This window comes from Ochotona princeps, chromosome 4, assembly GCF_030435755.1.
Source record: "Ochotona princeps isolate mOchPri1 chromosome 4, mOchPri1.hap1, whole genome shotgun sequence".
Lineage (NCBI taxonomy): Eukaryota > Metazoa > Chordata > Mammalia > Lagomorpha > Ochotonidae > Ochotona > Ochotona princeps.
The window spans coordinates 89,848,415-89,872,414 of NC_080835.1; the positions used below are offsets into that span (position 1 = coordinate 89,848,415).

A 24,000-nucleotide genomic window follows, 5' to 3' on the forward strand; every position below is an offset into this window, starting at 1 on the left:
CCGCATGGGAGACCTGGAAGAGGTTCCTGGTTCCCGGCATCGGATCGGCGCGCACCGGCCATTGCGGCTCACTTGGGGAGTGAATCATCGGATGGAAGATCTTCCTCTCTGTCTCTCCTCCTCTGTGTATATCTGACTTTGTAATAAATAAATAAATCTTTAAAAAAAAAAAGACAACTCTGCTTTGATGAATATTTTAATACTTATAGAGTATAATCCTTTCTGAACATTCTCCTCTTATATTTGCTTTGGGGTCACTTCAGGTTTGAAGCTAAAATATTATCTCCAGGTAATACAGCCTAGATTTTAATCACAAATATCTAGGATGTATATCAACAAAGCAGATTACCTTATAATGCATTTACAAAAAACCAGTCACATTGCAGATATTTTAAAATGACAATCTCAAAATAATTCTAGTTCTAAGGGCAAACTTGCATGCCAAAATTCACTAAAAGTTATTGCTTTCTAAATATGCCCGCCATCTCATTGATCACTTATGTACTATAGTAGCCCACAGTGTAAGATTTTTTCCCCTAACACACAAAACATATAAGGATTTAATTTTAAGTCCACCATCATCCCACAAATATGCAAGAAGAAATCAAGAAAGGGTTTCAGGCCCGGCGGCGTGGCCTAGAGGCTAAAGTCCTCGCCTTGAAAGCCCCGGGATCCCATGTGGGCGCCGGTTCTAATCCCGGCAGCTCTACTTCCCATCCAGCTCCCTGCTTGTGGCCTGGGAAAGCAGTCGAGGACGACCAAAAGCATTGGGACCCTGCACCCGCGTGGGAGACCTGAAGAGTTTCCAGGTTCCTGGCTTTGGATCGGCGCGCATCGGCCCGTTGCGGCTCACTTGGGGAGTGAATCATCGGACGGAAGATCTTCCTCTCTGTCTCTCCTCCTCTCTGTATATCTGACTTTGTAATAAAATAAATAATTCTTTAAAAAAAAAAAAAGAAAGGGTTTCGTTAAAAAAAAATTGTGTAGCAGGCAAATATTTTTAAGTAAATACTTTAGATTAAAAACTAAATGGATGGAGTCCAGCACGATAGCTTAGTGGCTAAAGCCTTCACCTTCCATACACCAGGATCCCATAGGGGTGCCGGTTTGAACCCCAGATGCTCCACTTCCTTTCCAACTTCCTGCTGTGGCCTGGGAAAGCAGTGATGAATGATCCAAAGCCTGGGATCCTGCACCTGTTTGGGAGACCAATAAGAAGCTCCTGGCTCCTAGCTTCAGATTGGCTCAGCTCCTGCCATTGGGGCCACTTGGGGAGTGAACCATCAGGTAGAAGGTTTTTCTTTCTGTATCTCTTACTCTCTGTATATCTACTTTCTAAGAAAAATAAAACTTAAAAATTAATGTGTAGGGCCCGGCGGTATGGCCTAGGGGCTAAAGTCCTCACCTTGAACGTCCTGGGATCCCATATGGGCACCGGTTCTAATCCCGGCAGCTCCACTTCCCATCCAGCTCCCTGCTTGTGGCCTGGGAAAGCAGTCGAGGACGGCCCAAAGCTTTGGGACCCTGCACCCACGTGGGAGACCCAGAAGAGGTTCCAGGTTCCCAGCTTCGGATCGGCGCGCACCGGCCCGTTGTGGCTCACTTGGGGAGTGAATCATCAGACGGAAGATCTTCCTCTCTGTCTCTCCTCCTCTCTGTATATCCGGCTTTCCAATAAAAATAAAATAAATCTTTAAAAAAAATTAATGTGTAAAAAAGTCACATCAAATGAACTAACAAAGTATGTGAATTAAAAGGGATAGCTATTTGTGGTACTTTATTACTTGATACATAAAGTGCATTTTGCCCACTAAGAAAATGAAAAATTAAGGACATTTTGCTATCTATGATATAGGTGGAATTTTAAAAATGAACTCATGGGTAACTGACTTTTCTACATTGCATTCTACTTTATTTGTTAAAATATCTGGCATATAATAAAAACAGAGTTGTCCTAAATACTTAAGTAAAAAATAGAAACTGTTGTAGTGGGTTTTTTAAAAAAAGATTTATTTATTTTATTTTAATTTGAAAAGCAGAGTTACAGACAGAAGAGCAGACAGGGAGCAAGAGAGAGGGAAAGGAGCGAGAGAGTGAGCGAAAGAGGGAGAGAAAGAGAGAGAGTCCATCTTCTAGTTCACTTCCCAAACGCTTGCAGTGAGAGGAGCCGGGGACCTCCTCGAAGCCTCCTACGCAGGTGCAAGAGCCCACCCAGGCCGTACCCAGGGAGTGGGATCAGAAGTGGAGCAGACAGGACAGAAACCAGTGCCCACAGTGGATGCTGCAAAAGGGAGATGCCATAGCCCCACAGCTGTGGATTTTACTTGCATGCTTTCAGTTTCCATGGAGCACTGATACATTCCGTTCTTGAAGACATATACATACACACATACATACACCTACACACATCCACCTCCACTTACACATTTTATACAAGAGAATAGAAATTCCTTACTATTTATCTTATATTAAAATGTATCTACTCAGGATCTTGTCATCCTCATAGCATATGAGGGTAAAGAGATTAAATAGTCAATGACATGAGCTCAGGCCCAGTCTACAGACAGTAAGTTTTCTAAGAAATCTTACACTCTGGTACACTGAGAAACAAGAGATGTATAAAAAGGAGGAATATACACTAGAGACTTAACGCCAACTTTTCTCTTAATCTGTGACTGATAGACTTGATACAAAATGCTGATTATCTCTAACCTTTTGCAAAATGCTATCAGTCAAGGAGTGATTCCCATACTGTCCATTTGTTTTCAACAAGCAACTAAGACCATGTAACTTCTGCTGGTCAGTTGGAAAGCATCTGAACAATTTGTATTTCAAAGGAACTTTACAGAAAAGCTGACCATCATGATAACTTATGGTTTATAGCCAAATTCTTCATTTCCCACAGTCAGGGAGAATAAAAATGATAGAAATATTTGTCATTAATCTATTCAACATTCCTTTACTTAGCCATCATTTTCTCCTTTTCATGTTTCTCTTATTCCTGTAAACATGGAATTTCCATGAAATCTTAGACTTCTACACTGAGAGGAGATTTTTAATATCCCAAGATAATTTCTTGCTTTGATAGCTTTAAAATTTACAGAAATACTCCTCTTCTTAGAAATGTCTTCAAATTGGCCCCGGCGGTATGGCCTAGCAGCTAAAGTCCTCGCCTTGAACGTCCTGGGATCCCATATGGGCGCCGGTTCTAATCCCGGCACCTCCACTTCCCATCCAGCTCCCTGCTTGTGGCCTGGGAAAGCAGTCGAGGATGGCCCAAAGCTTTGGGACACTGCACTCACGTGGGAGACCCGGAAGAGGTTCCAGGTTCCTGGCTTTGGATTGCGCGCACCGGCCCGTTGCGGCTCACTTGGGGAGTGAATCATCGGACGGAAGATCTTCCTCTCTGTCTCTCCTCCTCTCTGTATATCTGACTTTGCAATAAAATAAATAAATCTTAAAAAAAAAGTCTTCAAATTGAGAACCTACAAATATTATATAATTTACTTTTTTACAAAGTTGTATTCTAGTTTAGAGTACAAATAAATGAGTTAGTGTCATCATTGGATAGCAGTAAGAGAATTAAAAAGGAGTACAAAAACATGATTGTAGATAGTCATAAGTAGCTAAAATTGTACATCTTGATCCATATAGTCCCTCCCTTTAACTGTAAATTTCTGGTTTTTTTCCAATACCTTGGTCTTGGACACTTTTTTTCATTTTTATAATTCCTTCTAATCCTTTAATAATTTAAAGGGTAGTTAATTTGCACCATTCATAAAATGAGCTATTAATATAAAAGTTAATATGCTTACCTTGGTTAATAAAATATCTCAAATTACTTAATCCTATCAAGACTCCTGAATTGTTACCATGTGGGGAGCAGCCGACCCCACGTGTATGTTAGGCGGTCACAAGATGGCGGCTGGCCGAGGGCCAGGAGGCGGGATTTGTCCCGCCAGTAGGCAGGCAGGAAGTCACAAGGATAGGCTAATGTTCCCGCGCTGCGATTGCTGGCCTATCAGATAGCACCCCGTGGACCCACAGGGAGAAGTGATTGGTGGCGAACAGGATATAAGCAGCCCGCTTTCGGCAATAAACCCTTTTGTCCGCCTGCTCTTATCGTTCGACTTCTTTTTGGTTCGGCTTTCCGTTCGTTTGTGTGTGTGTGCTTTTGGTGTGTGTGTTCGTTTGGTGTGTGTGTGCCGGTTGCAGTGGCGGTTCCTGTTTTTTGCAGGCCCTCGAGATTCCTCGTCATTTTTGTGTCGCTGCCGGGCGGCGACGTTACCACATTTTGGTTATACTGACAAAGACTTCAAAATACACCCAAGATCACATGCCTGAAAATTTCAGTATCAAGTACCACCAACCCATATGGGCGCCAGCTCATGTCCTGGCTGCTCCATTTCCAGTCCAGCCCCTTGCTTATTGACTGGGAAAGCAGTGGAAATTGGCCCAAATTCTTGGGACTCTGCATCCACATAGGAAACATAGAAAATTCTCCTGGCTCCTAGCTTTAGATTGGCTCAGCTCTGACCATTTTGGCCATTTGGGGAGTGAACCAGAAGCTGGAAGATCTTCCCTTCTCTGTCTCTTCTTTTCTCTGTAAATTTGTGTTTAAAATAAAAGTAAATAAAACTTTAAAAAAAGATAAATGTAGATAGCAGATGATTTATTCTCATATTAATCACAAATAACAGAAAAAATACTTTTAAAAGACATAAACATTCCCAAAACTGGTAGGTAAACTTTATAAAAAGCCTAACACTTTACCTATACAGCAAATCAATGTCCTCATAAGCATTGTGGTCATTCATCCTGTAGGGCTAGCTATAACACTCTGAATTTACTCAGTTTTGGTTAAGAGGTTGACTGAAAGCCATGGAGAGGGTAAAAAAGTTTTAAGCTAAGAGAGGTAGCATAAGAGCCCATGGAAATGGGCAGATCTACTATGTGCCTGAAAGGTATTGTTATAGGGTTTGGTTTCAATGTCACTCTGCACTGACCCTATGGTTATTTATGACTAGATGTTCTTAGCCCACAGCTCTGGAGCACAACCATTGCATCACTTTACGGTATGATAATTCTGATAGAACCTGAACGTCTGAAGACATCAGTATGTACATTAGTTGCCACTGGGAAAGCAGTCACTATCCTATAGACATCTTTCTATCTCCAACTCCTGATGGCACTGCATGAAATTAGTCACTGTGTAAAGATGTCACTGCCTTAAACAAAAGAAACAGGCAAGAATTCATTTCTAAGGAGTACAGCTGAAGGTTGGAAGTAGAAACATAGCAAAAATTTAGAGCAACAAAAATACACAGACATACACACACACACGTAAAAGGATTACTCATGGGAGGTAAGGGCATAACATACCTCAGGAAAAACTGTAAGAAAACATACTCTAGACAAAGGGAGCATTATCTTTTTATTCCCGATTATACAATTAATTGAACAATGGCTTATCTAGGTGGCTCTGACATTAGAATTCTAGTGGAAAATCATTAGGTAGCTAGCTAAGCAACAGCTTTCTCTTCCAAACTTTAGGCTTTCTTCTCCAAATAACAATCTGGATTTCTTGAGGCAGGATATACCTTGTCTGTGTGTGTGTGGGGGGGGGGAAGAATGGATGTGACCATTTGGGGCAGGAAAAACTAAGAAATAGTAAACCTAAAATGTAGAATATATAGAAGTGAATGGAGGAAAGAATAAGCAACAATATCTACATGCCTTCCTTGCACAATTTATATCACATTATGTCTACTATTTTATATGTGCTTACAGCTCAATCTGATGGCTTCATATTGTTGTTTTCAAAACTTTTCAGATTTTTACAAATCTCGAAAAGACAGTAAGAACGAGAGATCTTCTATTACCTCATTTCTCAAATGGCTACAAAAAACCTGGGCTGAACCAGTCTGAAGCCAGGTGCCAAGGACTTCACTGGGGTTTCCCATATAGGTGGCAGTAAGCCAAGGGTCTGAGCCATCCTCTGCTGGTGCAAGGTGGTATTTCTCTGTCTTGATTTCAAGATGCTCAAGAACCAGAATCTTATCCTCTTCTTTTATGTTGGCCTAAAACCAACCACACTCAGTAATTTTAAGCATTTGGTAAAACAAGTTTTACACTCAATAGATTAAGTATGACAAATAATTATTCCTTTACCACCTCCCCTCCCCAGAAAACCCAAATCTCTCCTTAAAAATCCACATCAAACAGTACAAGTAATCCACTCTCCAAAATTATTGGCTTCTATAGGAAACATTGTTATATAGCTTGCTTAATGAAAGTACTATTTTCAGTTAAATAAATGTAAAAGAAAAAACCTATACTGGTGACACAGATCCCAAGTGATAGTCTTCAAGTGAAGAAATTAAGCAGCAAACACTGAGGTATTCATAGAACATGGACTAAAAACTAAGGGTTTATGGCTTAGGATAAGATGTAAAACCCAAGTCGTTTTCAGCATCATCTGACAGTAGTTTTCTCAACTACTGACCAAATGTATTTAACCTGGCACTAAATTTGATAAGAGAGAAAAGGTAAACATCAGATTAACAGTCAACCTTGTGGCACAGCAGACAGGACCACCTCCTGTGACAACAGCATCACAGGTGGGCCCAAGTTAGTGCCTTGGTTACTCCACATTCACCTCTCTAATGGCCTGGGAAAAGCAATGGAAGATGATCCTAGTGCAAAGATCTCTGCTACCCTTGTGGAACACATAGATGACATTCCTTTCTCTATCCAACCACAAGCTCTGCCAGTTGCAGCTACTTGAGGATTGAACCAATGGATGGAATATGTTTCTAACTCTGCATTTCAAATACATCAATCAAATACATCAATCAGATCTTAAAGAGATCACATGGCTTATCTACAATCACACAGCATCAACTACATTTCTTTTTCCTTTTGTCTCCTCCAACCACTCCCTCAGCTACTTGACCTAACTTCCACTCTTCCCCATACTGTTTCATTTTGGGAGGTTACTTTTTCCTTTTGGTCTTTGTGTGAAAGTGAGTCTACACATACACATTTCCTTTTCTTAGAGGTCATTTCCATAACCCTTGGCCAAATAAGAATTCCATGCTGACACTCTTATCAACTCTTGAATCTTTTCCAGACTGCCTCATGTGCTTGAGAAGTATTTGCAGAAACTGCTTATTTTCCCAATGTTGCATTTAAAATTGCTTACCTGAGAAAGGATCCTCATTGGGGATGGGTACCAGGAAATCAGAAACCAGATGATGCAAGATTCAAATGCTAGAGCGTTGTTGATTAAAACAGTGACAACCACAGAATAGTGAAGGAGGAAGAACAATTTCACAAAAAGATAAAGGAGGGCCCGGTGGCGTGGCCTAGCGGCTGAAGTCCTCGCCTTGAAAGCCCCGGGATCCCATATGGGCGCCGGTTCTAATCCCGGCACCTCCACTTCCCATCCTGCTCCCTGCTTGTGGCCTGGGAAAGCAGTCGAGGACGGCCCAATGCTTTGGGACACTGCACCCGCGTGGGAGACCTGGAAGAGGTTCCTGGTTCCTGGCTTCGGATCGGCGCGCATTGGCCCGTTGCGGCTCACTTGGGGAGTGAATCATCGGACGGAAGATCTTCCTCTCTGTCTCTCCTCCTCTCTGTATATCTGGCTGTAATAAAATGAATAAATCTTTAAAAAAAAAAAAAAGATAAAGGAAAGTACATACATTGTCATTCAGTGAACTTGAACATGGAATACAGTTTAGACAAACACAGCAAGGGGCTGAAGGAAGTAAAAAGCACACATTGCTTAAGACTGCAAAGATTTAGAGATTAGCCTAGTTTGGATGACATAAGCATAGGCATGGAATCAAATATCTCGGCTTAAATCCTTACCTAGAGCCAAGCAATCTTTAGCAATTAAGAATATGAGTTGAACAACAGTATTTCTAACTCATGGAGGTTTAACTGACATAACTACCCTGCTTACAACGCAAAATGGCATTCCACTGTTGGCAGCTTTTATAATTAAGGAGAGCAGGGTCCAAACAGAACTGCTAGGTACCAGAGTCAGTAGACATCAGAAGTCAAACAGAGCAGATTCTTTTAGGCTACAATATCATAACATTCACACTCAAAGGCAAGAAACAGCCAATCCTTTACTAAAGCTTAAAATCACATAGTAATATAAATTTTGCCACTAGGTGGCAATGATACAGCTGAATTTCAATGAAAAGAATTTTGAAAACAGTACACAACTCCAAAAAGCTTCTTTAGTATAGATTTTTACTTTAGAAAAAATTATTTTATATACAACTTAACTTATAGTAGAGTGTTTAATCACCTGATACAGTAACTCCCGACGGGTTTCCCAAGCTGCACTGAGATAATTCATGCAATGTACAATACAATTGCTAAACACTTTCATCACCAGTGTTAAGAAATCCAGATACAATTATTTCATGAAAGTAACAGAAATTATGGAATGCTAAAAATCTTCTTAAAGTTTTAGAATTCTAAGAAAGGCACTCTAAAGTGTTAAGTGTCTCCATGAAGCAGTTAAAGCTGACTGAAAATAACTAATTAAAAGCAATTCCATTTTTTTCCCTATTACTTTGGGTCAATACACAAAATGGAAACATTTTGCTTTTCAATTGTAAAGTACTTAACATATGCAGTCTTCCAACTTAACCCACTGAGTTAAAAATGTTTTTAAATGCCGTTACATTTTAGAATGCCTTAATACAAACGCCAAAATAAGCAATATCATCCCTTACTTCTGATACGTTCCTGTTATTTCCACTTCCTTTGTAAAACAGGACAAATGGTTTATTTAAAATAAAAACTTTAACCCTTCCTTTATGACACACGTTTTGAAATGACATATAACATTCCAAAGCACTCAGTTCAAAAACCAAATTAAAAAAAACTTATGATCTTTGAAATTTCAGAGATGCTGTTCTCCCAAGCCAGGTGAAAGCCTGTATGATATGTAACATTATAAAATCTGTAGTATAATTAGATGAATAAATAATAACCCTATACTGGTATCCAATTCATAATACAATAAAAAGACCAAGTTTTTAAAAGCCTACTTATTCCTTTCGTATAAATATTTCCCCACATCTTGCTTCAAATTATCATTTTTATATACCAGCTATAAGAATTTCTCTCAATTATTACCTACATTCTATATTGATTTAATTTCCAGAATCATCTCTCCCTCTAGGCCACGCACGCACGCAAATGACAAAAGAAGTATGATACTTAAGTTATTTTCATAATTCATAGATTAGTTTTGCCATCGTTATTAGGCCTTATTTAAATATCATCCTTAAATCTATTAGTTCTAATTCTGTCAGCCTACATCAAATGCACGTAAGAGACAACCATTTAAGATGGTTAGCACAAAGCAAAACTTGCCAGGGTAGCTTAATGAATCTAGGAAAAGATTCTGGGAAAGTACTCTGTTCACTGCTACCTCTAACTTCCATGACAAAGTTGAGGGAATGCCATTTTTACAGAAGGGTGGGTAACCGGTGATTTACAAAAGTGAAGACACATGTAAGTCACATCTACATAGAATCAGTTTCTGATCATCTACACAAAGGGATGAGACACAGATGATAACACACAACCCTTCAGCCACTGTAGACACATTGCTGTGAAACTGAGACACAGTTTCACAAGACTGTGTCTAAGAATTCAGAATACAAATTAAGTCACATTTTACAGTCACAAGCACAATTACAAATACAGTGCTAAAGCTGAAAATACCATTACTGACTTGAGTTTGCCATCTTTTGTTTATTTCTGATGGTGGCTCTCAGTTTGCGTATTACCAGTTTATCAGGCAGAATCATGTCTCCTTGCTGTTCTAGGTAATCCAGTAAATTTTCAGTCCATTGGAGAGCGGCTGCATGATTAACATGCTTCTCTGGGATCAGTTCTATTTCCTCCTCCTCATTGTCACTAGATTCTTCCATCTGGCCTTGAGCTCTTCTGATGATTTCACTGTCAGTTAACACTTCGTAGCCTGGTTCAGTACTGTCTACCTCAAACCATTTTTCAACGTTCTCAGTAGTCATATTTTCCAGTCCTTTGGTGTGTTGCAAAATGGTGGCCACAGTGGCTATAGAAATACCTTCCTCATCAAAGTCCAAGCCTTCTTTCTCCTCAGTGACAGGCAGGATTTGTTTCCACGCTCTGCTAATTGTCACTGGTTTTACTAAGTTCCATGCCGTTGCTATTCCATAAAGTGCATCCAGCAGAGTTAATTTCTTCCAGAACGACTTCAGGTCATTACCTTCTTCCAAGTTGCTCTGTAGAAGGCCTGCCCGATAGTTCCTCTTCATTGTTGCGATGGCCCCCTGATCTAGGGGCTGAACCAATGAAGCCACATTAGGTGGTAAGTATTTAGCAAATATTTGGCCATCATCTGATCTCAAAACGTTCTCATTTGGGTGTGTCGGCGAATTATCCAACAAGAGCACGGCCTTCTCCTGCAATCCTTTGGATCTTAAGTGCTCTCGAACTTGTGGAACAAATATCTTATCAAACCACTGTCGGAAAATGGAAAGATCCATCCAGGCGCCCTTTTGGCTGAAGTAAGAAACCGGTAGATTTAAGGTATCGGTGGACTTGAAGGAGCGAGGCTTCTTTGCTTTCCCCACAACACAGAGTTTCAGCTTGTGTAAACCTGTTGCATTGGCACAGCACATGATGGTGACCCTTTCTTCAGCTGACTTGTGTCCAGGCAGGGTGCATTTACCTTTGATGACAGAAGTTCGCGATGGCAGGCACTTCCAAAACAGTCCAGTTTCATCTGCATTGTAAATTTGTTCAGGCTGCAAATTCTCACGCTCAATGAAGTCTCGGAAGTTGTTACAAAAATCTTCCACAGCAGTCTCATCCCCATTTAATCTTTCGTTTCTGATGTTAATCTCTCTAATGCTGTGCCGCTGCTTAAATCGAGTTAACCAACCGGCAGAGGGGTTAAAATCACCATCCATACCCAAAGCATAAAAGAAAAACTCTGCCCTTTTTGCACAAATTGGTCCAGATACGGGATTCCCTTTAGCTCTCTGCTGGTTGAACCACTCCAGCATGGCTTTGTCCAGCTCCTCATACATAGAGGGTTTCATGGATTTCCTCTTGGCCAGAAGACTCGTGGAATCAGAACTGCTAGCGTAAGTTATAATCTTTTCCTTATTTTTTCTTATATCTCGCACTGTTGTTTCACCAATCCCGTAAATCACTGCCAGTTGTTTGGAAGAACCCCCGTCTTCGAGTTTCTTTATGATATCCAGCTTATCTTTAATAGTGAGCACAACACGCTTCCGTTTCCCAGACATCGTGAAATTCCAGGATTCCCTCCACACTCACCCCGCAGTGATCCACCAACAATTCGTTCTTGTCTCTGATAGTCTCACAACCCTCAGGGGCAGCGTGGAAGCCCTCACCTCCCTCCCCCGGGTGGTCTTGGCTGGCAGCGGAAAGCGGAGCAAGTTTGGGGTAGGCCTGCAACTTAGACTGGCCTCAGAGGCCCCAGGTCACCGCGGATAATCCGGATTAGCGGCATGTGTTTGGATCGGCCCAAGAGTCAACGAGGAGGACCAGCAGCACCAGCGTGGCTCCCAACCTCCTGCACATGCAGACCTGCCCGGAGGAACAGTCCCGTCGGAGAAGCCCTGCCACACCCCAAAGTTAAGGCAGTGAGCGGAAGACGCGGAGTCGGGGACTGGCCCCTTCCTCGGGGAGCGGTCACTTCCCCCAACAGACGGGCCCTCGTGCCCGCTTCCCCCGCGCCGGGCAGGGCCTGGACGCTCCTCCCGGCCCCTCACGGCCCGCCGGGCCCTTCGCCCACCTCAGTTGTAACCAGGACCCCGAAACTGCTCCCTGACTACCGCGCGGCAGCAGCTCCTCCCCCAGCGCACGCTCCCGGAAGACACCGCCCGCACCGCCCCTCGCCCCGCCCAGAGGCCGGACTTCCCGCGAGAGCCCGGAAGGAAAAGGCGGTGTCCACTGACGTGAGCGTCGGGGCGGGGCAGGTGAGGGGGCGGGGCAGGTGAGTGCGCAAGGGCGGAGCGGGAAGTGGCCGCGGCCGCTGAGGGGCCGGCTGGGCGACTGCTGAGGTGGGGCCCGGGCCGCGGCGCCTCCCTGAGGTGGGGCCCGGGCCGCGGCACCTCCCTGAGGTGGGGCCTGGGCCGGGCTGGACGGCGCGGGACGCGATGCCCCGGCAAGTGCAGAGTACTGGAAACTGCTAAGTGCTCTGGAGCTGCCGCGGGGTGGAGGGCTGGGGGCTCGGGTTTCTGGCCTTTTCGGGGCCCCTTCTGAGGGGTCTGTGTCCTCCCGCGTACGTCATCAGGAAGCTCTGTCTACGAGGCCGGTTTCCTGGCGACCGGACCCCTCCCAGCTGGAGGCGGAGGGACTGAGCAGCGGGCGGGCACCTGCATCCCGCCCGGGAGCCAGGTTTGTAATCCTGAGAGGGAATCCTGAACCGTGTCAGCGGCCCAGATCTGTCCCTCCGCGGGCTGCTGCTTCCTGCTGTCCGTGTTGGTGCTGTGCAGGAATTAGGAGGTTTTTCTGGATGTAGGGTCCCCTCTTGAAGTAGTCACACTGTGTTGGACCTTGATTTTAGATGGTGGCGATTAGCTTACCTCTCGCTAGCATTATCCCGCTTTCTGTTTGATGTTCCGCTTTTTTGTTTGTTTTTGTTTCGTTTCCTAGCCAGTGGAACATGCTTGGAGCCCTCAGATTGGTTGGGGCCTTGGCTGGGTGCGCTCAGAATGCTGATTAAGAGCTCCTTGGAAGCAGAAACCTCGTGTATTTTATCTAATAGCGGCACAGCCCCAAGCATGTGCTGGCCTTTGGGTAGGAAATTCAGCTAATCATTTCTCTGGGTTTTTTTTTTTTTTTTTTTGATTGTTATCCCTCCAAACTGCTATCTAGAAGGAAACATCAAGGAAGATCAATGTTGTGCCAATAAGAAGGCATCCTTTCTAGTGTCGTTTCAAAAGTGGCCTGCGATTCCACTTCCCTTCAAATCTTAAAACTACAAACAGCCGCCTTCGTTGAACAAAGCGGATGATTTCTAGAATGACTCTTGTGTGGAGGATGTTCTAATGAGGAAGTCATTGGCCCCATCAAAGTACCGTTTGCTGCCATGTTAGAGAAAGAACACAGTGAAGCTGCATTAGTACCGTGCCTTTCTTTGTTCTTAGTTAAACCACATAGCTGTGTCTGTGTGTTTTACATAGTATTAACCAAGAAGCACAAAGATAAGGGCGTGTTGATATTCATTTATTTAACACTTCCGCTGTGGAGTCTGTTTTTCTCTTTGCTTAAAAGTAAGGTATTATTACAGAAGCTTGATAAGATTATTCTCATTTCATGAAATTGTATAGTCAGCCTGTGGAGAAATTCAGTCCGTTTGCATTCAGTCTTTTTTGAGTCAACTCAAGAGATCAAATTGTTGTACATGTCAGCTAGCTTTACTTTCTCATTCCTCTCCTCAAGTTCATTGACCTGGTTCCACGTATTCGTCCCTCCCCAACTAGTGTAAGGATATCCGGAATTTGGAAGGAGTACAAACCTTACACATACACAAATTATCTATCTTTTTCAGTAAAAGAATGTTTTGCTTTGTTGATGTAAATGACAGCTTTGCAATAGGAGAAAGAACCTGGCAGTTTGGCTGTAAGCCAAATCAAGCTTGCCTTAAAGAGTGCATCTCTTCAGTTGTTCATATCCTGCATTTTGAAAAAATAAGCAGTTTTCTAATCAAGAACTGCTTTTCTTAGAAATTGTTATTTTGGGGCTTATTGAGGGCTTAAGTATTGTGATCCGAATCAACAATAAGATGGGAGAGAAAAGCCTTTACATTTTCATCTGTTATGCTTATTCTTTTCTTGCTTGGTGGATGAGTAAATCAAAAAGTTTCTGACCTAACTTGAGTGTACTAAAATCAGTTACATAATAATAGAAATACATGTTTGTAAGTTCTAAACTGAATTGATAGTTATTTTCCCAAACAAAAATACAGCATGACCAAGAGAATAAGATATATTTTTAAAAGCTTAGTTTTTATAACGTGGCACAAATATGATATTGACAGAAGTCATTGTATGGCACTGAATGGGGAGTCAGGTTACCTGGTTTCTTATCTCTGCTCTGTCACTAACAAGCTATGTAATCCTTAGTCACTAACTCTATATCCTTGGCCTTGATATTTATAAATAAAAGTAGATAGTAACTTCATCCTAGGGTCATTGTCAGGAATTAAAAATACTATCAAAAATATTAAAAATTGTAAACATAGGGGAATTTATGTTGTAGCTTTGAAGAGTCCAGTCATAAGTCTGTTTACTAGTGTGAGTGTTTTCTGCTATTCTCATAGAAGTCATCAATTTATATGACAAGTGATTATCTCTTGAACATTTAAAGTAATCATCTAGTGTACTTGAATCTGCTTTTGCATACTAACAAAATCTCCTTTCACTGGTATGTTTTTCTTTTATCTACTGAAACCATCTTTGTCATTTGTTTTCATAAGTTGCTTTTTCTCCCAATTCAAACAAGTTTGCTTGAAAATGTTACAATCTTTGTACAGTTTAACAAACATGCACCTATGCTCATGGTCATAGCAAGGCTGCTGGTCTGTTCCTGTTCTGATTTTTAAGAGGTGTTACCCTTATGCAGCCACTCACGTTAGTTTATAAACATACATGAATGCACAATTTCCTTTCCACCTCATCTCCTTTCCCTTCCACCTTAAACGAGCCATAATCATCTTAAGAAGCTGGAGACTTGGCTTGGTAAAACTGCCATCACTCCAAAACTGTTTGGAACTATATTTTTGGAATTACCTTCAGAGTTTATGGGATTTTCTATTGTAAATATATTTAACAATAGTTTATTTTTATCTTGTGACAATTCCATTTATGGAAGTCCCTAAGAATCACAATTGAGACAAATGAAATTGATATCGAAGCTACTCTTTGAAATAAATATAAGCATTTTGATTTTAAAAATGTTATTTTGATGTTTTAATACTATGGTTTACAAAAAACTCCAGAAATATTCTGTGCCATTGTAGAAATATTGGAATTACACCTAATGAAGTGATTTCTCTGAAAGGAATAGTAATACTTTGAATATGTAAGCTTTTACATATGTATTGTGAAGTCATTGTTACTGTTGCAATTACTGTTCTATTCCTTAGCATATGAGTTACTGTTTTTCTAGTTGTCTTATGTGTCACTAATTGTTTCTTATGCTTCTGACAATCCTAATAAAATTCACTCTTTTCTAAATTAAAAGTGGATATACTTGGTTTTCTTTCCCAATGCAATGCTCTGCTTTGCTACTTTTTGTTGTTGTTGTTGCAAAGTCAGATATACAGAGAGTAGGAGAGACAAAGATCTTCTGTCTGCTGATTCACTCCCCAAGTGACTGCAATGAACGATGTTGCACGGATCCGAAGCCAGGAGCCAGGAACTTTCTGCAGGTCTCCCACATGGGTGCAGGGTCCCAAGGCTTTGGGCCATCCTCCACTGCTTTCCCAGGTCACAAGCAGGGAGCTGGATGGGAAGTGGGGCTGGCGGGACCAGAACTGGTGCCCATATGGGATCCCTGTGTAAAAGGTGATGGCTTTAGCCACTAGGCCACCGCCCCAGCCTGGGCCCCCCCTACAATTTTTTTTTCACTTGACTACAGTATGGGGTTGTTACTAAATTTCCTGTTGGATTAAACTAAATATTTAATGTTCATGAGCTTAAAGCATTGTGGTTTTATTAAAGAATACAAAAAGCTATTATCTTGGTGGATAGTCTATTTTTCATTATTGCACTATTTTTTTTGCGATACTCTTTTTAATGTCAATTAAAATTGATTTTCTTGATTGATCCTTCATGTTATGTCATTATGTCATTTCTGTGTTCAAAATCTTTTCCCTCTTTCTGGTGATTCCCTTCTAATTCCATCTTTGATCTTTTTTTTTTTTTTTTCAAAATAAAGCTTTTGTTTTTTATGCCTTTTTAGTCACACTTACTTGCTGTGAAAACCGTGTGCTTATTAAATGCTGAGGTTGGTCGTTAGGACTTCATCTCCCACTTTTACTGTTTTTGTACAGTGAGTGTACAGTTCTTCATAATTATTTCATACCACATCTTTTCATGATAATCCTCAGGGTAGCATATGGAAATAGCATTTCTGCTCTTCCATCAGCTTTATACTTATGCCAATTATTTTTATCACCTACATGGTACCAAATGAATATTTCCTCAACTTTTTGTTAATATTACATGTTTGTATTTTATATCTAGACATTTATAATAATCTTTAGAAAGACAGGATTGTGATAATTCTTTGTATCCTTTCCATACATCATATTGCATAATTCAGAATAAAATTTATATTATAATTCCATGCATGTTTAATAAGTTGTTTAATATTGAATATAGAACATGTATACTTAGATAGTTCATGTGATTTGCACCTCTGAACCACTTAGTAAGGGAGAGTTAAATATACTTTGAACCATGAATAGATTCATCACTGTAATCTGGTTATGATTGTTCTATTCCTGATAATTTTATTTTGTAGAAGCTTAACTGAAAATGGTACCTGTTAGAAGACATGAAACAAGGAGAAACTCTAAAACCCAAAAGCCTGAACAAAAATCTCGAATTGATTGGCGACGGACAAAAAGAAGTAATGTTTCCCTGTTCCTTAATAGTGATGAAGAGTTTGATGATGATGAAGAGACTAGTAGTGATGAAAGTGTTGATAGTGATGAAGAGCTTGGTAGTAGTGAAGGGTCTGAGAGTAACCCAGAAAATGAAACAAAGCTGAAAGTAGTTCAAAATGAAAGAAATGGTAGCAAACCTCTCCCTAACACTGACAACCATTCAGCAGATGAAGCAAGCCAGCATAGGAGTGTTGACCAAACAGAACTTGAAGGGCATCCACATGAAGACGGTGACGAACTCCGGAAACACACCGGAGATGTGACAGAGGAGGATTTCGAGGAGGAACACATCAAGCGAGGGAAAAGGAAAAGCATATCCTCTGTGCTGTATGACACTGAGGACAGCGATGATAGTGATATACTAGTTAGAAAAGTAGGGGTGAAACGCCCACGTAGAGTGGTTGAAGATGAATGTTCTGTAGAAACGGGGCAAGAAAACCATGAAAAAGGAATAGCTGCTCGGAAACAACGATTTCAGAAGCTGAAAGAACTCTCAAAACAACGATCTCGACAGAGACACCATAGTGGTAGAGATTTTGAGGTGTGTGTGGTATTAAATTTCTCCTTATAGTATATATTTTGACAAAATCAAGGTACTGAATCTGTGTTCTGGTTCTCAGGAACACTAGTTTATTTTTTAATCAAGTATGCTAAAATTTGCTTCATAGTACTTTTGTGTCTAGTACATTGTTTTGTCATGAGCCTCAGTCCATCACTTTTAAATTTATTTATCTAAATATGGATTTTTAAATTGGAAAGCCAGAGAGAGAGAGAGCTTTCATCTGCTGGGTTACTCCCCAAATAGCAGCAGCAGCTGGAGCTCAGCCAATCTGAAGCCCAGGAGGCAGGAGCTTAATATATGTCCCCCAAGTGGATACAGGGGTCCAAGGACTTGGGTCATCCTCTGTTGCTTTCTTAGGCCACAGGCAGGAAGCTGAATCAGAAATGGAGCAGCCAAGAATCAAAACAGCTGCTGTCCCCACAGGCAGAGGCTTATCAACTACACCACAGCACTGGCCCCAGTGCATCATTTTTTAAAGCTGAAAGTGTATGTTGCTTTGTATACCTGCTGTTTTAACTTCTTACATTTTAATGATCATTTTAAGTATTTTATGTCACATAGCTAAATGCTCATTCAACATTTAACGTGAGAAAATTCTGGTTTTTTAACCTTCAAATATAAAGCTAATTTTTTTTGTTTTTATGCTTTCAGATATAATCTTTTAATACTGCACTAAAAGGTTATATTACTGCATACTGACCACTTTAAAGGCATTATTTACTGGTTATTTTTATTTAATTAGGACTCAGAAAAGGAATCTTGCTCAAGCAGTGATACAGATGATAATGATGAGGAAGACAGTTATGAAAATAATGAAGATGGAGATGATTATATAATAGATGACTTCGTAGTTCAAGAAGAGGAGGATGATGAAGAGAATAAAAACCAGCCAGAAAAAAGATTGACTCAATCACAACTGGAATTAATAGAATCGAATAATTTTTGTAAGTTAAATATCAAGATAATGTTTTACAATTGTTTTAAAGATAGTATTAAACCAGGTATTAAGTCAGCTTTTAATACCACATTCCAGATCAATCATTAGGCACTGTAGTTCTATTTTCAGATAGCTTTGTTAGCTTGATAGTTGCCATGTTGCTCTTTGCTATTCTAAATGCTATTTTTAGTAACACTAGACAACGTCATACTTGGTCTTATGCATCCACCGATCTAGTGAAATTTCTCCAGCTCTGTAGTGTCCGATGAAGCTCATCTCCCCCTAGTATCCAAACTGATAAAAGTCTTGCAAAAACGGCCAGATTCATCATATGTTGAACTCAATCTATTTTTTTATACTAGCAATAATCTCTTAGAAATTATAGTCAGGAAACATTCCATTTATACTGGGCAAAAATAAAATTCCTAGACCTAATCTGAAAAAAACCATGAGTTCATAGTTACAAAAATAAACTTTTGAGATAGAAAGCTTGAATAAGTGGAGAGATAGGTATGTTTCTGAAAGGCCGTTTACATAATACAAGAAGTTGTTTTTCAATAAATATATATTTGATAAGATTTATCTTTTTATTAGGCAAGGTTTTTTTTTTGTTTTATGTTATTATTATTGATCTTGTTCGCATTGTTGACAAGAATGCAGTTCCATTAGGACCATTGGGCGGAGAGGGTCATGGTATGGGGGGAAGTGGGTGGGGCAAATGCTTTTAATTTTCGTTTCCCCCCTTTTCTCCTGCGTTGGGGGTAAGGATGAGGGAGGGACCTGGTCCCAGATGCCAAACTACATTGGTAGCCAGGGTGGGATGTCCACTTTTTATCATCTTAGAAACCCCAGTGTGGAGAAGAATATTCCAAGTGTATTGCTTGACTAGTTTTGCGAATTCCAAGATGCTGTTAATTTCACTAATCCAAAATTGAGAAAATCCTTCCAAGATTCATTGGCTGACAGAGTCCACTTTAGTGCTCCACTGTCATGCTCACCAGTAGAAGTAGTGGCCTAGTATGGGGAACCTCCTGGCCTAGAGTCTTGCGTGTGCTAGTGGGTGCTGTGGCCCAATGTGGCATGATGCATCTCACTTCAGCTTTTGCCAGCAGGTGCTGCAGCCTAGCCCAGTCCAACTAGCCCCAGTTCCTGACCCTAATTAGAACTGACAAGTGTTTCATGCCAGCCTGCCCTGGCATGGCCTGGTGTGGACCCCTTCCTGACTTTTGCACTGCCAGTGAGTGTTGCAGATTAGCCCAGTCTGGCCCAGTTCCAAACCTGACCCAGATGTATGCGAGTGGGTACTGTAGCCCAACTTGTACTGGACTGCCCCCACCTTTAGTTCTAATGCTTACCAGCCAGGACTGCGTCTTAATAGGTGAGTTCCCCAAGCTCTTCTATCAGACTAACTCCCAGTCGCAGATCTCAGTACACTGGTGGGTGTTTGGCTCAGCCTGACTTGGCCCACCTCCAGGCCTGATATTCACCAGTGGGTATCGTGGCCTTTCCAGACCAGCCCACTCCCGTTCTGGTTCTCACTGGTGAGTGCTGCACCCCAGCCCTACCTGACCCACCCCAGACCTGGATGAGCTATTGCCACAACCTAGCTCAGCCCATCCCACATCCACTCTGGCTTTCAAGGATTCCTGCAGGTACCAGAGCCTTAGTCCAGTGTGGGACACCCCCAGACCCAGCCCATATACATCAAGGGATGTAGTCATGTTCATTTCCACCCGCCCCCATTCTTACGTATTTACCACAGCACTTCAGGAATGTCCTCTTAGCTCCCCTACCATGCCTGCTCCCAGCCACAGTTCTTGCACATGTTGGCAGTAGCTCTGACCCCAGCTTGGCATAGCCTAACCCCATCTTGGCCCTTACCATTGGATACTGACTGCAGCGTGGTCCAGGCATGGCATATCTTGTCCTGGCAGGTGCAGTGGTCTGACTCAGAAAATCCTCCAGTTTTCCTCCTCCAAATCACCCTGTGTCAGTTCCCTTGCTTACTTGCAAGTGCAATGGCCTGGTCGGTGGAAATCTCCCAGAAGTTATTTGTCACCTGGAGCATACCTCCTCAGTGGTTCTACCTCTCACATATCCCCATTTCTCCTTCCCTGAGCAATCCACAACCCGTTTGCCTGCAGGTGCTTGGATCCTCTAGCCCAGTCTTCGGGCAGGGTGGCATGCCAGGCTCAGGCCCTACCTACCTGTCCAGATCTCCAGGCCTCCAGTATTGTTGATTCTCTCCTAATTTTTAAAAAATTTTATTTATTTTTATTGGAAAGTCAGATATACAGAGAAGAGGAGAGAGACAGAGAGGAAAATCTTCCATCCGCTGATTTATTCCCCAAGTGGCCTCAGTGGCTAAAACAGCTGATCCAAAGCCAGGAGCTAGAAGCCTCCTCCAGGTCTCCCACTTGAGTGCAGGGTCCCACATGGGTGCAGGGTCCCAAGGCTTTGTGCCATCCTTGACTGCTTTCCCAGGCCGCAAGCGGGGAGCTGAATAGAAAGCAATTAGAACTGGCACCCATATGGGATCCAGGCACATGCAAGGCAAGGACTTTAGCCACTAGGCTACTGCACTGGGACCATCCTAACAAATTTTTTTGAAGTAATCCTGGGGGAAATTTTTGAAGAGCGTTCCTAGAATATACCCCAGAGAACTTATGTATTGGAAAAGTTCAAGGTCTAAGTCTGGTCACTACCATTTTGGGACCTTAATAAATTACCTCATAATCAAGAGTGTTGTTTTTCTTAACTTTGATGAATTATTTCAACTTACAGCGGCTTTTCTTCCAAGCACAATTTGTATGTTTTGAAAAGCCATATCAAATCTGAGTGCCATTCGTAACAATGGCATAAGATGAAATATAGTCTAAGATTGCCTGGGTTTTACCCCTGGTACTGACACTTACTGGCTGTGCAGTTTTAGCTAAGTTTTTCATATTTTCTGTATTTTAATGTTCTTAACCAAAAGTTAAATGTAGCAACAGTGCCTGAAAAGTTTGTGGTAAGAAACGAAGAAAGTCAAGGGCTTAGAATTACGTGTGGCATACACTTGCTCACTCAGGCTATTACTACTATCTTAGAAAAAAATCTATTTGCTTATTGTTACTTGAAAGGCTGATATACAGATTAAAACAGAGACAGAGAGAGAAAGATCTTCCACCCACTAATTTACTCTCCAAATGACCAAAATGTCTAGAGCTGAGGTAATGTGAAGCCAAGAGGCAGGAACTTCTCCGAGGTCTTCCACATGAGCACAGCAGCCCAAGGACTTGCACCATCCTCCGCTGCTTTCCCAGGTCATTCATAAGCAGGGAGTTGGATTGTAAGTCACGGTGCTGGGGCACAAACTTAGGCCCACATGGGGTGCCATTCTTGCTGTGGAGGATTAGCCTATTGAGCCATTGCAAGGCCCTCCTGTTATTGCTATCTTGAATGCCAGTAACATAATCCCACCATTCTCATCTGTCCATCTAAGCGTAGTGAAACAAGGGTCTTCCTAAGTTTTGAGGAGGTATTAGTACACATTGATAGGAGAGGAGTTATACAGCAGGGACAGAACTCCTCACCAGGTGGTTTTTTATTTGTGCGCTGCTCTTTTCCTGCCAATCCTAAAGATACTCTTTCAAGGGCTTTGAAATATGAGGATACTTCAAAAAGCACAAGAAAAATAAAATTAATGTAGTAAAACATTCAGCATTTGACCATAATGTAAATTTAAAATATGTTGTCTCAGAGAAAAGAAGAAGGAAAAATAGGAGAGAATAAAGTGTTCTTAGGAAATGTCTGTGGGACCCAGCATGGTAGCCTAGTGGCTAAAGTCCTTGCCTTGCATGCACCAGGATCGCATATAGGCGCCGGTTCTAATCCTGGCAGTCCCACTTTCCATCCTGCACTCTGCTTGTGGCCTGGGGAAGCAGTCGAGGACGGCTCAAAGCCCTGGGACCCTGCACCCATGTGAGAGACTCGGAAGAAGCTCCTGGCTCCTGGCTTCAGATTGGGTCAGTTCTGGCCCTTGTGGCCACTTGGGGAATGAATCATTGGACAGAAGATCTTCTTTGTCTCTCCTCCTCTCTGTATATCTAACTTTCCAATAAAAATAAATATTTTTATGGAAAAGAATATGTATCGGAAGTTCTTCTCTGTTAACAAGTGTTTATTACAGTGTTAAGTTGTTTTGGTTCAGTTCCTGTTACTGCCTCCCACCCACGCCCCCCACCCCCCCAGTGCAAACTCTGGCAGGCAGCTGTAATGGCTCAAGTGATTGAGTTCCCGCCATTATCGTGCGTGACCAGAATTCCATTCCTGACTGCTGATTCCCGTCAGGAAGACTCTTCACCTTTGCCTGACATTTGGAGAGTGAGCCAGTGAATGCCTCTTTGTGTCTCTGTCTCTCAAAAATAGTTTCCTTAAAGTCTGAAAAACAATATCATCAGTATGTTATCAACCAAAATAGAAGTTCATGTTCAAGTCCATTTTACTTTGGAGCTTTAACCAGAAGGAAACTCAGTAGCCACATATGGATGTTAATGGCATCTTCTGCAGTGCTTCGTAGATATCCTTCTCATTTCCTGAGGTACAAGGATACCCTTCAAACTGTGTGCACGGAGACCTGCAGCAGGGTTGTGATATGACTGTTTGGATCAAGGAAGCAATTGTGTTTGCTGTTTTCACAGTCATAGTAAACCCTGACCCCAAAGTAATGAGTATAGTAGGGCCTTTCTCTCTTAACCCCTGCCTGGTCTGTCAGAATGGATGATTTTATATGCAGTATTGTATATTAATGGGAAAGCAGGCCTTTAAATGTAGTATGCAAAAGAGAAGACAGGATTTATAAATTTTTGTGAAAAATCCCCAACTAGGGACAGAAAGAAGGGAGATGAAGTTTGTTGTTGTTTTATGGTCATTGTGTCCAGGGAAGGGTAGCAGCTTCTTGGACCGTTGCCTGTGTGGTGTGTTTTATAGGATAGACCATCTTAGGAGATTTTCTTTCTTGCTTACTCCTGTTATCAAGCTGGTAATTGAACTTAGATATACAAGGAATGATGCTGAGTTTTACAGGGTGTCCCCATTTTCTTTTTGTTTTAGACTGACCACATGTCTCTTAATATTCTCTTAACAGTTCACCCTTAATTTTGGGAAGTGATTATTTTATAGAATAAATAAAATCTTTGGGTTAGAGGACATTAACTCTAGAAAGTAGAGATTTTCTCAATAATTACATGAATCACAGACAACTAAAAAATTGGAATAATCTATTCTGTTTATATAGTTTTTTTTTTAGAATTTGGAAAAAGAACCTGTTGTATTTAGGAAACTGTTGAATCTATCACATTGTAATTTTTTTAAAAAATTAATTTCAGATTCTTTTTGTGATCGCTATACTCACTTTGAAAGAGTTGTGAAGGCACTTCTGACCAATGCTTTAGATGAAAATTTTCTGGATACATTGTATGGTAAGTCAGTAGTATGGTATGGTAAGTTAATAGTGTTTATGGAACAACTGTTACGATTTTCCAGTTATTAAGCAATCTCAATTTTAAAACTGGGTAAAATAAGTAAAACCAAGGAGATCTATTCTTAATATCTTCAACCAAAATCAGGTATAAAAGAATTCAATTCACACAGTAAAACTTGATAGTGGTTATTATTTTGTGATGTATAATTATGTGACAGGTACTTGCCATGAAAGATTTTATAATACATTTGACAATGCAAGACTTATAAAATAGTGCCCCTGTGCACACGTGCTGTTCCAATGTCTCT

The 24,000-nt window shown here is 41.3% G+C and overlaps 2 protein-coding genes across 2 annotated transcripts in view; one reads left to right on the forward strand and one right to left on the reverse strand.

Annotated features, from left to right (window-relative positions):
* Positions 1 to 9,225: 9,225 nt before the first annotated feature.
* JRKL (JRK like) lies at positions 9,226 to 11,897 on the reverse strand. The gene has a single exon (XM_004585000.3). The coding sequence runs from the start codon at positions 11,331 to 11,333 to the stop codon at positions 9,759 to 9,761; it is 1,575 nt and encodes a 524-aa protein (XP_004585057.2). The 5' UTR covers positions 11,334 to 11,897; the 3' UTR covers positions 9,226 to 9,758.
* Positions 11,898 to 12,211: 314 nt separating this feature from the next.
* Positions 12,212 to 24,000, forward strand: part of CCDC82 (coiled-coil domain containing 82) — a 33,303-nt gene continuing 21,514 nt past the window's right edge. The window contains exons 1-4 of the mRNA XM_004585192.4: positions 12,212 to 12,450; positions 16,585 to 17,270; positions 18,034 to 18,235; positions 23,598 to 23,690. Of these exons, the coding sequence (XP_004585249.2) occupies positions 16,599 to 17,270; positions 18,034 to 18,235; positions 23,598 to 23,690 (967 nt within the window). The 5' untranslated portion in view covers positions 12,212 to 12,450; positions 16,585 to 16,598. The remainder of the gene's footprint in view (positions 12,451 to 16,584; positions 17,271 to 18,033; positions 18,236 to 23,597; positions 23,691 to 24,000) is intronic.